At 47.8% G+C, this 17,260-nt stretch overlaps 1 protein-coding gene across 2 annotated transcripts; it reads left to right on the top strand.

Moving 5' to 3' along the window:
* The first annotated feature begins 5,648 nt into the window (after nucleotides 1–5,648).
* Nucleotides 5,649–16,526, top strand: SLC17A2 (solute carrier family 17 member 2). Of its 2 annotated transcripts, XM_047103094.1 has the most exons (12): nucleotides 5,649–5,676; nucleotides 7,390–7,601; nucleotides 8,729–8,731; nucleotides 9,417–9,650; nucleotides 9,735–9,822; nucleotides 10,687–10,773; nucleotides 12,175–12,293; nucleotides 12,414–12,575; nucleotides 13,044–13,176; nucleotides 13,266–13,413; nucleotides 14,702–14,792; nucleotides 16,392–16,526. In XM_047103094.1, the coding sequence occupies exons 1-12, from the start codon at nucleotides 5,649–5,651 to the stop codon at nucleotides 16,524–16,526; spliced, it is 1,440 nt and encodes a 479-aa protein (XP_046959050.1). The 2 variants fall into 2 exon arrangements, with proteins under 2 accessions (XP_046959050.1, XP_046959051.1); XM_047103095.1 differs by lacking the exon at nucleotides 8,729–8,731.
* The last annotated feature ends 734 nt before the right edge of the window (nucleotides 16,527–17,260 follow it).

The raw sequence follows: 17,260 nt of genomic DNA, 5'->3' as shown, positions 1-17,260 counted from the left end.
TCTCCAGGTTGGTAGGTGACGGGTTTTAATAATAGCAAAGGAAATGTGCATGCGACACTTGTCGTGGGTGGCAGCAAAATGAACGGATCTCTGCACCCACCTCCAAATCTTCGAAGTTTATAACGAGGCCCCAACTGGGTGTTCTCAACACCACATCACCATCTCAAGGCCATGTCCTTGGAGCAGGCTCTGGAAGCAGGCAGGACAAGCGGGACCCACCTTCCTAGGACAGAGGAGAGGGCGAGGAGGCTCTGAGAGCCCAGGTCTAGCTCATGGGTCAGCCGGTGGTCACACGTTTTTGATGACGTTCCCCAACACAGGGTCGCTTCATGAGTAGATATCGGAGTAGCCAACGTCCACATTTATTAGAATGTGGGCACCCAAAGCTTAAGGAAAGTCTAGCTGACTTACCAGAACCCCTGGGAACGTCTCGTTTATTGAGGACCTACTATCGGTCAGCATAAATATTTCATTTAATTTGTGCAAACCCCCCACGAGTTCAGTATTAGAATCTTGCTTTACTGATGTAGAAACCAATTCACAGAAGGCGGGTGACTTGTCCAAGGCCACAGAAAACACCAGGAAGTGAAGGTGGGGTTGACGTCATTTCTCCGATCCTAAGAGCTTTGCTGTTTCCTCCACACCATGGCCCCTTCCTTTCAGGAAAAATGCTTGTTGACTTTTTTTGGTTGCCTGCACAGTTCTGAGCAGAAAAACATGATGTCACCTTTCGAGACACTCATTTTATCAGTGGGGACTTGAAAATGAAGTTAAAAATTAAGCAGCAGAGTCAAACCCAGGCTCTCTGCTCTGAGAATGTGGGGCCAAACCTGATGCTGTCTGACTGCCACGTGGCTAATTATTTATCCTTGTGAAACTCTGTGGAATTATTTGAAAGGGAGGAAGGGACAGAAACTTCTTCAAGTAGCCTTGTAGTCTAGGGCTTAAAATACTGGTTTAATGGCGAAGGTAAGTGTTTTTCTTCTTTTTGGGTCTGAGGATAATTACTAATCAATCAGAGTTCCATTAAAGGGAGGGAGCACTTTGAGGGGAAGTCAGAGGAACACCATGAAAGCGACCTAAGGATTCCCGTCTGGGAACGGTTTCTGGCTTCAAAATGAAGAAGAGACTTTCTAAAACGTGCAATCGATTCAATCGATACTCTAGAGCACGGCTTGAGAGGCCACCGATGTCCATGGACACTGGACAATGGTCCCTTCTCTGGGGATTCTGTATTAACTGTGGCACCTTGAGGAGCTGGGTGGGTTTCACTGTGGGATAAAATGCTGGATCAGAACTAACAAGGCTTGGATTTGGGGACTGTGACTATGAGTCTTTTCAGATTGCCACGTATATTTGAAACGATGTCTCAAAAAAAAAGGCGAATAGGAAGTTGTGAATAAGATAAAAGCAAGAGAACGTACATGCTTGTGGAGCTCACCTGGCTCCTTGCCCTCAGAGCTCAGGGAAGATGCTCAGAGAGACCATGATGAGCACCCACAGGTGCTCCGATGGGAAGCTCTTGGTGAAGACTGAAGAAGGTACCTTCTCCCAACCTGCCAGAGAAGGTCCCTAGTCCAAAGCACGGTTGCCCTGGAAGGCAAGCCTGAGGTTGTCACTTGGAGGAAAGGGTCAAGGGGAATCCTGCGCATCTCCTGGCGAGCTGAGCCGTGAGTCTCCCAAGGCACTGACCCAACTGCGCTTGATTTTGGCGTTACTCTGCTTTCTAGGATCACCCACTCTTGGTGCTTGATACGGTTTTTCTTTTTCTTTTTCTTTCTTTCTTTTTTTTTTTTCCGCGATTAAATCCATAAGTGAATTGACCGCATGACATAAATTACCTACTGGAATAACCAGTTTTACTTCAGCCCTACCGATTTTTCAGAAAGGTAGGGGTGGGTGACACAAAGGGGCCTCAGTCTTACGAACATGGAAGAAATTGCTTCTTGTTCTCTGATATTCTCTGATGTTCCAGCAAGATGCATTCCTTATTCTCCCATCTCGTGGATTCTAGTAGAAGAACCCACTTAAATGTTTTGTTTTCTTTATTTGAGAGAGAGAGAGAGAGAGAGAGAGTGCAAGTGGGGGAGAGAGGGGCACAGGGAGAGAGAGAGAATCAATCCCAAGCAGGCTTCAGGCTCAGCAGGGAGCCCGACGCGGGACTCAATCCCACAACCCTGGGAACATGACCTGAGCCAAAGACAGGAGTTGGACGCTCAACTGGCTGTGCCACCCAGGCGCCCTGGAAGAACCCACTTTCCAAAGGAAATGTTTAAAACCAGTTTAATGATGAATCAGAACCACTTCTCCAGAAATGCATAAATCGGGACTGATTCACCTGAGAGGTCCCAAGTGCCAATCTGATGCCTGTTTATTATTATTGCTGTAGTTACTGTCAACAACCGTTTACAACGCACATTTTACAATCAGAAGGCATGCCTCAGGCCTTTTTTTCCACTCACAATAGTCCTGTGAAGTAATGTTATCCCCATACTTCCTGATTGTTTCTATTTCGTATTCAACTAAAGCTCCCCTAGTGTATGAAATTGTGAAAAAGCTGAAAGATTTTGAAAACTGTGAAAAAGCTGAAATGAAAAAGCTCAGTTTGTGAATGGCAGAGAAGAACGTAGTCCCCGGATACCCTTTGAACCACAAGTTCATGCTCTTTCAGCCACATGTAACATTTACTCTGAGCAAACTGGGGGACTGGACTAACAGAGATGATGCAAGACAGGCTGGGGATTAGGGGAAATCTAAGCAATCGAAAGACCACTATAATGAAACAGTGAGTTCCAGGCTGAGACCAATAGGAAAAAACGACTCTTTTGCTTAGGCCTAAACCATACTGTCTACGTTGTTAATTTTATATCAAATACAACTCAATATTGTATCATGAAATTATTTTTATTTTTTTTCAATTATTTTTAACGTTTATTATTGAGAGACAGAGAGACACAGAGCGTGAGCAGGGGAGGGGTAGAGAGAGGGAGAGACATAGAATCGGAAGCAGGCTCCAGGCTCTGAGCCATCAGCACAGAGCCCGACGCAGGGCTCGAACTCACAGACTGCGAGATCATGACCTGAGCCGAAGTCGGTCGCTTAACCAACTGAGCCACCCAGGCGCCCCTCATGAAATTATTTTTAAAAGATAGACTTTCGTTTCATTTCTTTTCCATTTTCCTATATCTACTTATAGTTTTGCCTCTGACTCACGAGGTTTTAGAAGTGTCACTGTGGAATGGAGGGTCCTCAGCCATGCTTACAATTGGACCCAGACTCAAACCACTGTCTCTGAGCGCCTATCGGTCGTGACAAAGCACAGATCCCGTCGTTTCACGGGCTCCTGCGATTACTTTAGGAAAATCGTTTCCATTACTATGTCCCGAGAGCCCCTAGGCTACAGTGGTTTGGGAGGTCTGCCCGATTTCTCTGTTTGTCTCGTGCAAAGGACACAGGAAGTTCACAACTGAAGTCAGCTATTGAGACAAAATTCAAAACAGCCTGTGAAGTCGTGTAAGCTAAGGCGGGGTGGCAACAGATACAAGGGAAAGGAAGGTTTGTGGCAGGATTGTACTAACAAAAACAGCAAGAAAAGGCAGTCGTTTTTATTCTTTTAACTATTCGAAGCTCGACTGGAAAGTATTTTCACCATCAAATGTCCTTCTTGAAGAAATGACTAAAAAAAGGAAAGCCATGTAACTTCCCCTGTGGAACCCTCCCGGAAGAGCCTACCCTACTGCATTCTAGGCTGTGCGTAAAATATGAGCATATAGGGGAAGTGGCTCTAGTGGACAGAGGCAGCAGCAGGCTGGGCGTCAGGAGACCCGGTGCTGGCTCTGTGACCTACGTGGCCTGTGTCCACTTCTCGGACTTCCCGCACAGCAGTTTTCTCAGCAGCACGGTGAACAGTTGGGCAGAAGATCTCGGAGCGTCTTTCAGCTCTAGGGCTCGGGGCCTGCAGGACTTATCAGAGCGGTTGGTGGGGAATCTGTAGCTGGGGTGTGATGACTCTTGGTTTTACCTACGGTGAAAAAGTTGCCTTCAGGCAAGTCTTGGGATCTTACGTAACAGGGGAAATCAGACAGAAAGTGGTCCAAACTCTGGGTAAACGAGGCGTCCATTCCATTTTGCTTCAGCTAGGATCTGAGTGAAACGCACTGACCCGGGCTCCTGATCTCAGCCAGATGTTTGCAAGGCTCGTAAGCCCTCCACGGCAGGACGAAAGCCAACATGATTCCTGGTGCTGACCTTCTCTTGTTTAGCAACTGGGCATCCATCTAGGTCCAGGTAAACAAAAAAGAAAATTTCAAAACTTAGATGGGCAGATCTTATTCTTAGAATTCAGGAGACACTTGGCGAGCAGAAGACTGTCCTGTCTGTGTTACCGAAGGCCCAATCATCGATCTTTCACACTAGCGGCTTCTTGGTATAACACGAGTGTCTACAAGTTGTAAAAAAACAAAACAAACAAACAGCAAAAGCACTTAGCAGATATGGAAGATCCTTTAGAATAATGTGACCACCGTGTCCCATAACCCAGAATTAGCCACTGCTGGCGCTTATGTGAACCTGCCTTTCTGTGGACGTGCAGCTATCAACACGGGTGCGAATGATGGGGGGACAAAATTCTTCATCTTCTCATTCTTTATGAGCCTCTATCCTAAAGTCATAGGTTATGAACATCCCTGAGGGTGCAGATAAGTCTTGTTCAATTTGTGTGCAGAAAGAATGCGAAGTTTTGAGCGATGAAATATAAGCATGATCCAGTATTTGAAAAGTTTAGGAATGGCTGCCATATTGACAGCGATCTCAGGATGAGGATTGTTCCTAAAGGAAATCAATGTATATATCCACCGAGAGAATTTGATTGCTATATGAGTATCAAATTTGGGGATCATGAATTCTCTTTTCCTGTCAAAATAACTGGATATATTTGGAATTGTAGTAGAAAGCCTCACTCAGTGTGACTTTACACACGGTTTGAAGAACTTTTCAGCCCAAGAAAGTGTCCAAATTGTGTGTAGCAAAGGCAACAATAAACATTTTAGAGCCTCAAAGGTAATACACGTTAAGTGTTATGCAATGTCCCCCTTCCTATTCAGAGAAGCCACAATACAGCATCGTTCTGGTTATACAGAAGGGATGGCAACATGATCATAAGGAGAGAAAGGGCTATTCTGGAACTTTCTTCCCAGCTCCCGAGCTTTATTTAACTTTCCTGTCCTCTGACCCACCTTAACCCACAACACGCCTCACCTTTGGTTCTCTGTGGCTTGCAATTTTCTCATTTAATTCTTGTGGCACACTCCAGAAAGAGGCTTACTCTTACAAGAATGAATGGTTGGAGAATTTAAATGACGAGGCTCTAAGTCACATAGCTGGTGCTTACAGCTGGATTTTCTTGTAAAAACTGAGTTTTCCATTAGTGTAAAAATCAAGAAGCATTCTCAAAATGTCAATCATATAGCCATGTTGGATCAAAACTTTTACTGGTGCTGAGAGAGGACCACGTTAACATGAGACAGTTATCTGTGTGCCGTGTTTCGGATTGTTGTTCACTCCGTAGATCAAAACCAGTCGTGGCGAAAGAGATTCGGGGCAGAGGGAAAGTCCACCACAGAGACTACCACTGCCTCCAAAGGAGCCAAATGGACAAGAAGCCTTCACCCAAGAAAGGTAAATCCTCCCCATCAAGACTACTTGCTGGAAGGCTGGAAGCTTATCTCCACGGCTCTTTTTCCTCTCTTTCTCTTCCTGTTTTCTTTTTCTTTCTTTTCTTTTTCTTTCTTTCTTTCTTTCTTTCTTTCTTTCTTTCTCTTTCTTTCCTTCCTTCCTTCCTTCCTTCCTTCCTTCCTTCCTTCCTTCCCTCCCTCCCTCCCTTTCTTTCTTTCTTTCTTTCTTTCTTTCTTTCTTTCTTTCTTTCTTTCTTTCTCTTTCCTTCCTTCCCTCCCTTTCTTTCTTTCTTTCTTTCTTTCTTTCTTTCTTTCTTTCTATCATGTCATCCATTATAAAGACTCTCTGAACAACATTGGACCAGCTCTGGCCCCTCGTCCTGTTACCCGTTGCTTTTTTTTAGGGAGCCCCACTGAGTTACCTCTTAGAAATCAAGACAAATGCCCAACAGATCCTGGGACGTAAGGAACGGAATAAGTCTTGAAAAAGTCATTTTAAACAACTTGTGCATGAATTCCTGCCATGATGTGATTGCCAAGCGGCTTTGGAATCCTCCAGGGGCATGGAAAGAAGTCCTTCGCAGGCAAACAGTCCTATCACTGAGGCTGTTTGGCCATTACAAATGATTTCTTTCCTTACATTTTTATCTGTTTGTTCACAGGCCCTCTTTTTGGTTCTCTTTAGTTCCATTTCTCCAAATCTACAGAAGAGATTGAATCCATCATTCGCTTGGGAACCCTTGCAACATTGGTCCCTTGTTGCGTTTTGTGGGGACTTTTAAAGAATGTGTTGCTCTTGTAACATATTGAATACTCGCCCGTTGCCATATCACCTCCAAACTCAGTAAAAGTGGCTCTTAGTTAGTTAGTTCTTTCTTTCTTTTTTTTTAAATGTTTATTTATTTTTGAGAGAGGGACAGAGTGTGAGCAGGGGAGGGGAAGAGAGAGAGGGAGACACAGAATCTGAAGCAGGCTCCAGGTTCTGGGCTGTCCACACAGAGCCCAACACGGGGCTCGAACCCAAAAACTATGAGATCGTGACCTGAGCTGAATTCGGGCACTTAACTGACTGAGCCACCCAGGAGCCCCACTGTGTTAGTTCTTGAAAGCTGGGCATACGTGGAGGCAGGGTCTAGTGACATGACAAAGGTGTTTCCAAGTGAGCGTCACATTCCGGAGTCGGGGTGGGGGGTGCTCGTTTCCACACATACTATCTCAGATATTTAAAAGTGAATCCTTGGGTGTTCCGTCAGCGTCTTTCAAAGGCAGCTCTGTGGTAAGTATAAAGCTCCCAGCTTTATGGTAAATGAATATGCAAAATGGACAGGACCTCTGACTTGCAGCTGGGGGACCGGTTTGCCCCCCCCACACCCCCCTACCCGCTGCCGCCATCTCCCCCCCTCCCCCACTCACTTTACTGGGGACAATATGACATAAGCGCCCTCCCTTAGACTTTCCTATAGTTACCATCTGCTTGCCACACCTCTGGAAAAAGGTCATATTTGCTTTGCTTGACTGTAAGAGCCAAGCAGATTCACTGTCTTGAAGTCAATTTAAGAATATGGCCAAGGAGCACCGTAGTCATGGTTATTTTGGGAAGAGAAGGCAGTGGGGCCGAGCGAGGGCCCTGTTGTTTTCCAGGTGTAGTCGTGGGAGAAACGGAAAGACGGCGGCCTCGGTCAGGATGCTCAGTGCGTCCTTCCGTATTGTCTCCTAGCTCCAGGTTTCTGTTCGTTACGCTATGGACTGGCTCTCATCATGCACTTCTCAAACTTCACCATGATAACCCAGCGTGTGAGTCTGAGCATTGCGATCATTGCCATGGTGAACAGCTCTCAGCCGCATGGTCTATCCAACGCCTCCGCAGAAGGACCTCTGGCAGATACCCTCAGCAACCCCAGCACATCCATCAAGGAATTTAACACAGGGGTAAGTATATCAAGATCACTTCCTGCTTATGGGTCTCTGAGTTCTCTTTGGGCCAGCTGTAACAGCTTACCAATTCCTTCTTCGTCAATGAGTTAAATAAAATGTTTATCACAGGATTGTAGAAGAATCAGGATTATACCCTATTGTTAAATTTTTTCCTTTAAACTATCAATTACTGCAGGGTTGTTTTTTTTTTAAATGTTTATTTACTCTTGAGAGGGAGAGAGACAGGGTTCGAGTAGGGGAGGGGTAGAGAGAGAGGGAGTCATAGAAGCCGAAGCGGGCTCCAGACTCCAGCTGACAGCACAGGGCCTGATGCGGGGCTCGAACCCACGAACTGTGAGATCACGACCTGAGCCGAAGTCAGACGCTTAACCGACTGAGCCACCCAGGTGCCCCTTACTGTAGATTTTTGATGTCACCTTTGTATTTCATGATTGTATTACCTTGGACCCAGCTTATTTATAATGACCTCTCCGCCTCCAGTCTTTTTTCCATCACTCATTCTACACATTCACATTCTTGTGCTCAAGAATACAAGACAGCTTCGGGGTGCCTGGGTGGCTCAGTTGGTTAAATGTCTGACTTTTGATCTCTGCTCAGGTCATGATCTCATGGTGGTAAGACTGAGCCCTGCATTGAGCCCACGTCGGGTGTGAAGTCTGCTTAAGATTCTCTCTCTCCTTCTGTCCCTGTCCCCTGCTCACACTCTTTCTCTCCCTCTCTCTCGACGTGCTGTGCTCCTCCAAAACCCTGGTCCCACTTCTCAGCACACTCAGATCTGCTGTCAGTGGTCCAAGGAAGGTCCTTGTTCTGAGCAGCTCAGAGTCCTGGTTAGTTTCTCAGCATTTGGTTTCACTCCAAATGCTACAAGTTTACTTTCGCTCTTCAACAAAAATGAATTTTCCTATTTCTCTTTGTACAAATCATAATCATCCTTCAAAGGGTGGTCCAAGTATTGCTTCCTTCCTGGGACCTTTGCAAATTGTTTTTGTCTCTTCTCAAATTTCTCTTTGTCTCTTCAATTTATAGCATGATGCCACAAGCCTAGTAGGCTGCCAAAAATTATTTATTGGCTTACCTCATAAGAAGAATGTGATCTCATTAACGTGCAGTGCGTGTTTCAGGAAGTCATCTCTGCCAGGGCAGACCGTAATTCCTCAACTTGATTTTAAGGACAGATTTTGATGAGAATTGAGGGAAGTTGTGCTTTCCTAATATTTTTGAAATAGAAGTCAACATGTCACCGAACTTTTCCCGGAAGCACACAGTTAAAGGAAACTCTTTCTCAGGTGAAATCTCTCTCAATGGCTGTTTTTCATGCACCTCTTCTTACCACGTAATCATTTCTTTCTCTCTTTCCTTCTTCATTTCCTTTGTTTTTACTCTTCCTCTGAAAGGAGCAAATTAGGGGTATAATTGGTTGCACGTTTGGAAGAGGTGGAATATTTGCTAGGTAACAAATACAGATAAGTAGATTTTTATACCAGGATCCCACCAACCCAAGCAGCACTGGTTTTAAAGTCGGTTTTTGCAGGGCACCTGGGTGGCTCAGTCGGTTGAGCTTCGGACTTCAGCTCAGATCATGATCTCACCGTTCGTGGGTTCCAGCCCCGCGGCGGGCTCTGTGCTGACAGCTCGGAGCCTGGAGCCTGCTTCGGATTCGGTGTCTCCTTCTCTCTCTGCCCCTTCCCCACTCACACTCTGTCTCTCAAAAATAAATGAAGATTTAAAAAATTTTTTTAATAAAAAAATAAAGTAGATTCTCATAAAAGAACTTCTTAGCGAAGCATTTTCTTTTTTTCCGCCCCCCAGGCCTCTGTGTATGAATGGAGCCCAGAGACTCAGGGTATCATCTTTAGCTCCATCAGCTATGGGATAGTAGTGACTCTGATCCCAAGTGGATATTTGGCAGGGATATTCGGAGCAAAACAGATGCTTGGTGCTGGTTTGCTGATCTCCTCCCTCCTCACCCTCTTTACACCGCTGGCTGCTGACTTCGGAGTGATTTTGGTTATTGTGATTCGGATGATCCAGGGCATGGCCCAGGTATCCAGATACTTTCTCGTTCGGAGCGGGACACGGGTACCTGAACTGTACTGAGACCGAAGGTCTTAATGATGTTCATTTCAGGGCATGGCCTGGACAGGTCAGTTTACCATCTGGGCAAAGTGGGCTCCCCCACTCGAACGAAGCAAACTCACCAGCATTGCGGGGTCAGGTAAGGATATACACGTGCATTAGAGCTTTGGAATCGGCCTCACCCAAACGCGTCTTTCCTTCTCTGCCTGGGATGTCGGGGGGGGGGGGGGACGGGCAGGAGAAAGTGCCACCGAGAGATTGAACAATGTGAGACGGTTACATAGCCTCTGTAAGAGAGAGCTACCTCGGTGCTGAAAGCCACTGGGGTTTAGAAGCGGCTGTGAGCTGGGGTAGTCAGAAACGCATTGTGGGCAAACGTTTGGAACTTGGGTCTGCATAAATGTAAGACAATCAAGTAAATTTATATAATACTTCCCTAATGGCGCTGAAACACCAATTCAGCAAAGACACACAAGCGGGAATTAAGACGAGCAGATTTCACAGCGGTAAGGAGAGACAGACATCAGCCTGGAAAGGAGAGTCTGAAGAGCCCGAGTGATTCTGAGCTCTTTGCTGTTCTGGGCTAATCTTCACAAGTGTCTGACCATTAAGTACGTTGTAAGCTCCCATGTTACCAAAGAGGGAATTAACCCGTGCGCGAGATCGCGTGAATTGTCCACATGCGAACCGCCGGCGGGTGGCCAGAGCGGCTGCGCGCGAGCCGATGACGGGACTCCAGGACTTTGCTGCCGACGACATGCGCCCTAACGGGGGGCAGACGCGCTCACTGGTGTCCAGGGAGCCACGCTGCAGTGTCAGGAGGCGCATCAGTATTGTTGGTCCATCCCAGTTACTCCACGTGGCTGTCCCGGGGGGGACCCGTGAGCGGGAAGAGAGGCTGTCCTCACGCAGTAATTCTGAGTCGGCCTCCTCGCTGCCGGGACAACGTCCAGGGAGAACACTCAGTCTTGTCGTAAGTGTTTCTTCTCCCTCTTCTCCTCAGGGGCAGCGTTTGGGTCCTTCATCATCCTCTGCGTGGGGGGACTAATCTCCCAGGCCTTGGGCTGGCCGTTTATCTTCTACGTCTTTGGTGAGTCCCTTTCCCTTCTGTCCCGAGCGCCCCGTGTCCCAGCCGTTCAGCGTGATGCCCACGTTCTCTGTCCCCCGTGCCCACAAGAGAGAACGGGCCCTTTGTGGAACAGAAGGTGACGAAGGCCGCCGAGGACCGGTGGCTCCCTTACCCCAGTCTAGGAGACGACACTCCGCGCGGGGCTGGCCTCTGAGGAACGGGGAGCACGGCCTTCCGCTCCCACCCCTGGCGTCTTCTGCAGACTCTCCACCACCGCGTCCGAAATGCCGGCTCTATTGCCCCGTGGTTGGCACGTCAATGTCACCGAGAGTTGGCGACACACACTTGAAACGCGTCTTCGTATTTTATTACAGTTGCTATTACTGCAAAGATGCTTTGACCTATTCTCTGCCAGGCAGATCTTGCAAAGCTCGATTTACTCGCACCCCCCTAGGGAGACCTCCAAGCCTTATCCTGTCAGATGCCGTCTTCCTGCCCTCTGTGGTGCTCACTGATAATTCCCTCTCTAGGCTATGCTGGCACACACTTATCTATTTGCCCCCCCGTCCCTCCCCACGAGACTGTGAAATTGTGAGGCAAGGAATCTATTCTATAATTTTTTTTTATCACTTTGGTACTATCATAGCGCCTGGCTTCTTGCTCGATAAATAAAAGAATGGACGGATCCCGTCATTAGCGGGAATTTAAAGAACATTAGTCCCCAGAGACTGTTAACATCCAACCTTCTTCCAATGACCCATCTCAGCCACGAGACACAGGCCTGTTCTCTTGTTCTGACCAAAGGACGCCATCCGATACGGTTCTGGCTTGCAAGGCTTCCTCACTAATGATGCTAATCCCGGGTCATTTCGGTCCGCACGTGTTAATCACGTACCGTCAAGGAATATTTCTTCCGGAAATCCCTAACGGATGCATTGTTTGAATACAAATAACACCGTCTTTTGCAAATATGCCAGAAACTTGGCCTCGCCTCCCCGATTTTCTGGCAGGTGGTTTCATGTATGTATGATTCCTGTCTTCTTCAATCCTGACTATTCACATCTTCCAAAGTAAGACAATAATGTGTGTAATAAGAAACACTATAACTACTGGGGCCCTAAGAGTAATTAACCAGCTGCGCAGTGGTACGATCCCCCCCCCGCCACCCCTGTGTTCTCTCCAGACGGCTCTGACATTGACAGATGGCGCTCTGTGTTTGACGGGTGGAGACTGGAGAGCTTTTTTTTCTTTTAAGAAGAATTTTTTTTTAGAAGAATTGAAATAAGGAAAGTTTAGGTCCTTTGGTGGAATAAGCATGAACTGATAAGCGTGTTTTGAGGGAGAGGCGTGCCATTTCGGAGGACACCCCCTTCCCCCAGCATACAAATCTACCTGAAAATTAACTGGGTCCCGGCTTCCCAGGTAGCATTGGCTGCGTCTGCTGTCTCCTGTGGTTCACAGTGATTTATGATGACCCCACGCATCACCCATGCATAAGCATCCGGGAAAAGGAGCACATCGTGGCCTCACTGGCTCACCAGGTACAGTGCACCCCTCCTACCTGTGGCCCGTGCAGAGGTACCTAGGGCGGCAGTGGGGCTCACAGGAGAGGTCCCCTCGGGGCTGTTCCAACCCCACGTTGACGAGATATTTCCTTTCAGTCCAGTTCTCCTAGACGATCTGTCCCCATAAAGGCTATGGCCAGATGCCTACCGCTTTGGGCCATTTTCACGGGGTTTTTCAGCCATTTCTGGTTATGCACCATAATCATAACATACCTCCCGACCTACATCAGCTCCGTGCTCCACGCTAACATCAGAGATGTGAGTATACTTCCGGTCCTTCTGGGGAAATGGTAATGGCAATGAGGAGAAACGGCTCTGTGCTGCCCACGGCATCCTGCCCTTGCACGTAACCCCTCATACAACCTTCACGATGACCTTGAGAGAGGCATTGTAATGACTGCCACTGTACGGACACGGGGACACGTAGACGTAAGATGACGTGCCTTGGTTTACACAACCGCTGACTGGCAGATCTGTGCGACACGGCCACACGGGCTGATTCCTCCGTTTCCCTTAGAGATTAATGTTACTTTTCTCCGGACACCAGTGTAATGCAGCGTGAGTGGCCCTCTTCCCTGAGACAGCGTTCTTCCCCTGTGGAAAAGGACACTAATTCCCTGAAAACGACTCGAACGTCCGTGGGGTGGGCTCACGGTGCCCGCCTGCCTGAACGTCCCTGGTGCTCTATGCACGTCCACACTCACGGAACACGTTTCCTTCCCTCAGAGCGGGGTCCTGTCATCCCTGCCCTTCATCGCTGCTTCAAGCTGCACGATTCTAGGAGGCCAGCTGGCAGACTTCCTTCTGTCCAGGAATCTTCTCAGACTAATCACTGTCCGAAAACTCTTTTCATCCCTAGGTAAGGACCGGGGCAAGGGCTTGGTTAACTGATCCTTTTTCCCACATGTGGTCTGCGAGGGTTCCTGACGCTGTGACTTCATTGTCCAGGGCTCCTCCTTCCGTCTCTGTGTGCCGTGGCCCTGCCCTTCGTGGCTTCCAGTTACGTGACAACCATTATTTTGCTGATACTCATTCCTGGGACCAGCAATCTGTGCGACTCGGGGTTCATCATCAACACCTTAGATGTCGCCCCCAGGTAGAAATTTACACGTGTTTGTTCCCCTCGTGCACGGTCTTCCAGAGGTGCTAGGCCTCAGTCCTCCTCTTGCAACTCCTTCCCGTTATGACACGCGCAAGACGATAGAACGATAAATGATGACAGCTAACTGGAAATGTCACTACGTGGCCACGACCTAAGGCATTTTAGAGCAACAGCTGCCGATCTTGCCCAGTAATCATTCAGATGAAAAGCTTCCCAAGCCTCCCCACCCGAGACTAAACCGCGTGCCCTGGGAAAGGGCCCACACACATGTGTTCTGGAAAAGCTTTCAGAGTTGATAATATTAGCTCCCTCAACTGTATGCATTTGCCATGAGCCAAGCCCTACTCGATAGACATATATCGACACATCTGATCTCACAACTGCATGGGGTAGGCCCTATTGTTGTCCTCACTCTAAATCATGATTTTTTTTTTTAAGTTTATTTAGTCATTTTGAGAGAGAGACCAAGGGCACGATCACGGGAGGGGCAGAGAGAGAGGGAGAGAAAGAATCCCAAGCAGGCTCTGTGCCGTCAGCGCGGAGCCCGACACAGGGCTTGCACTCGTGAACTATGAGATCATGACCTGAGCTGAAATCAAGAGTCACACGCTTAACTGACTGAGCCACCCAGGTGCACCTGCCCTCACTTTAAACTGGAGAAGACGGAAGGCACAAGAAAGTTAAGTGACATGCCTAGGGTCACACAAAGGTGGAGCCAGGATTTGGATTCAGGCATTTTGTCCAGAGTCTGTTGTCCTGGGCACTGCACGAACTGCCTGCCGTGCGGAGCAGCCTTGGGATGTGGATCGGGGTGAATCCTGGTCTCCGGGGAGACTGAGGTCATCCCTGGTTGTTGACCTGGCAGAGAGATGATTTCAGGGTTGGCAAACAGACATTGCCCTGAATGTCTCTAGGTGAACAAAACACAGCATTAGGCAAAATGACTTTGCTGTAATAACCGAACTGCCTTAAAGCTGAGTTGCTGAAAAGCCTTAGACAGCTTTCTATATAGAATCATCTGTTGGGGCGCCCCAGTGGCTCAGTCGGCTGAGCGTCCAGCTCTTGATCTCAGCTCAGGTCATGATCCCAGGGTCATGGGTTCGAGCCCCGTGTCGGGTTCTGCCCTGACAGTGTGGAGCCTGCTTGGGAGATTCTCCCTCTCTCTCTGCCCTTCTCCCCTCCTCTCTCTCTGGCTCTCCTTCCAAAATAAACACATCAATTAACTAGATGAAATTCAACAGAAAATAAACAGGAAACCATCTGTGAAATGTTCACCCCACAGGTACGCAAGTTTCCTCATGGGAATCTCCAGGGGCTTCGGGCTCGTCGCGGGGATCATCTCTTCCACAGCCACCGGATTCCTCATCAGCCAGGTTGGCCAGTTTATTGAAGTCTGCAAATAGCAGGTACCGCTTGCGGCGCTGGGGCGTCACGGCGGGGCCCCTGCCCTCCACGACTGTACGGTCCGACCGAGACAACAAGCACGGGTGTCAACACAACCACTCTACTCACAGGGGACTCGGAAAGACAGTCTTGTTAGGTCGGGTTTCCCAGGGGAAGAACAGTATAAGCTGAACCTCTACAAATGACTGGATGTTACCTTGATGAGAATGGGCAGAGGTGGAGAGAACAGAGCCCAGGCGGCCTCGCGGAGCAAAAGCATGAGGCAGTTGTCGGTTCTGACCCGAGGGAATGGCACGCGTCAAGGGATGGTAAGGGGTGAAGACAGAGGGGCAGGAGACAAAGATTATGAAGTCTGTTCAGACTAATTCTAATTAGAAAAAAATTACAAAACGGAAACACCAAGCGTCCCAAGGCCACTGTAAAAAAAGAGAAGCGAAGTCATGGCGAAGAGGTCATGGCTGTGGTCATGGGCCGTGAGGCTGGTTCAATGGGAAGCGAGGGCTAGGAGGCCCCCAGAGAAAAGCGGAGGCAGCCTGCGGTGGCAGGATGACAAGAGTCAGCTTACAAAAAAATTTTCTTTCTTTCTTTTTTCATTTCTTTTCTCTCTCTCTCTCTTTTTTTTTTTAGAGAAAGAGAAAGAATACGGTGGGGGAGGGGGCAGAGGGAGACAGAGGGAATCTTAAGCAGCCTCCGCATTTGGTGTGGGGCGGGACCCAGGGCTCGATCCCACAACCCTGGGATCATGGCCTGAGCTGAAATCAAGAGTCGGACGCTGAATCGACCGAGCCACCCAGGCGTCTCTCCCTCGTTTCATTTTTAATACATCTCCATGTGATCTAGTTTCCAGGTTAATGTTTGACCAAATAGCTAGGAGTCCGCCGTGACTATAATGCCAGAAACGAACTACAAACTATGAGAAGGATCATCCCAGCCAAATACAACTCACGCCGTGTTGAGATGTCCACCCAAGTGGGGCTGGTGACACTGATGTCAACAGCTAAGACCAAAACTAAACAGAGAGAACGCCAGGGTGAGGTCTTAAACACGTCACTTTAAGGGCGCCTGGTTGGCTAGTCGGTTGAGCGTCGGACTTCGGCTCGGGTCACGGTCTCATGGTTCATGGGTTTGAGCCCCACATCGGGCTGTGTGCTGTCAGCGCGGAGCCTGCTTCGGATCCTCTGGCCTCCTCCCTCTCTGTCCCTCTCCACCTTGTTCTCTCTCTCTCTCTCTTTCTCAAAAATAAATGTTTTCTTAAAAAAAAAAGTCACTTGAAGCATAACTTTCAATGAGGAATGTGATGTTTTCATGAATGTTGAGATCCAAATTTCTAGAAAGACATTAGTGTAGGTTAACTTATTTTGATTTAAAGAAAAATCCCTCTTAATCCAGTACCCAATGTTCGTTGTGGTGTCATTCTGTCCCCCCAAAATTTCACAAAACCTTCTTGGCTATTGCATAGCATTCCCTAGATACTTTGAGATCAATGTTGCAATACTCGAAATGGAAGATTTCGAGAACGGGTGGAGAAGGAAACCCGAGGCTGATCATTCTGCATTCTCTGCCTCCAGGATTCTGTGTCTGGATGGAGGAATGTCTTTTTCCTATCTGCGGCCGTCAACATGTTTGGCATGTTTTTTTACATCACATTTGGACAAGCAGAAATCCAGGACTGGGCCAAAGAGAAGACCATCACCCGCCTCTGAGGATAGTGAGTTGCACACTTACGATGCTGACCGTTAACTTTGCGACACGTTTTCCGTATTGTCCTTCTTCCTTCATATTCTTGGCCATAGCCTCAGCGTTTCTCCTCTGGCTTCCTGTTGGGTCTCCCTGGGGAGTTTCTAAAACACACGGATGAGGGGTCCACCCGCAGAGACACTGAATGAACTGGTCTGTGGGGGAGCCCAGGTGCCCCTGGTTGTTAGACACGCCGCAGGGTTTCTAACATGCAGCCAGGGTTGACAACTGCTGGACACACTTGAAACGTCAAGCCCTGTTGCCTTTGAAGTTTCCTCTTTGGGAAATACTGGATGAATAAAAATCTGTGTGAAAATAGTCACTGATAAGTACCTTCGTGGGGGTGATTATGGACACAGAGAAGACCGGCTAGCAGCGATGGTCATGTGTTATAGAGCTCAGCATGGGACAGAAATTTCAGGCTGTAATCCACAGAATTAACTTTTTTATGGTTTGTATACATTGTACGAAACATGGGTGTTTATTTATGTGGTTAAATTCTATTAAAATTCACATGCTAAAATTGAATAGACCATTTTCAAATTATTTAGATTAGGATTATTTGCATCAGGCAAAACAGCCAGGGTTGACAACTGCTGGACACACTTGAAACGTCAAGCCCTGTTGCCTTTGAAGTTTCCTCTTTGGGAAATACTGGATGAATAAAAATCTGTGTGAAAATAGTCACTGATAAGTACCT

This window comes from Lynx rufus, unplaced genomic scaffold (assembly GCF_022079265.1).
Source record: "Lynx rufus isolate CCGP_SWC_20201006 ecotype Redwood Valley unplaced genomic scaffold, mLynRuf1.p SCAF_6, whole genome shotgun sequence".
Classification (NCBI taxonomy): domain Eukaryota; kingdom Metazoa; phylum Chordata; class Mammalia; order Carnivora; family Felidae; genus Lynx; species Lynx rufus.
This window is presented reverse-complemented; position numbering and strand designations above follow the sequence as displayed.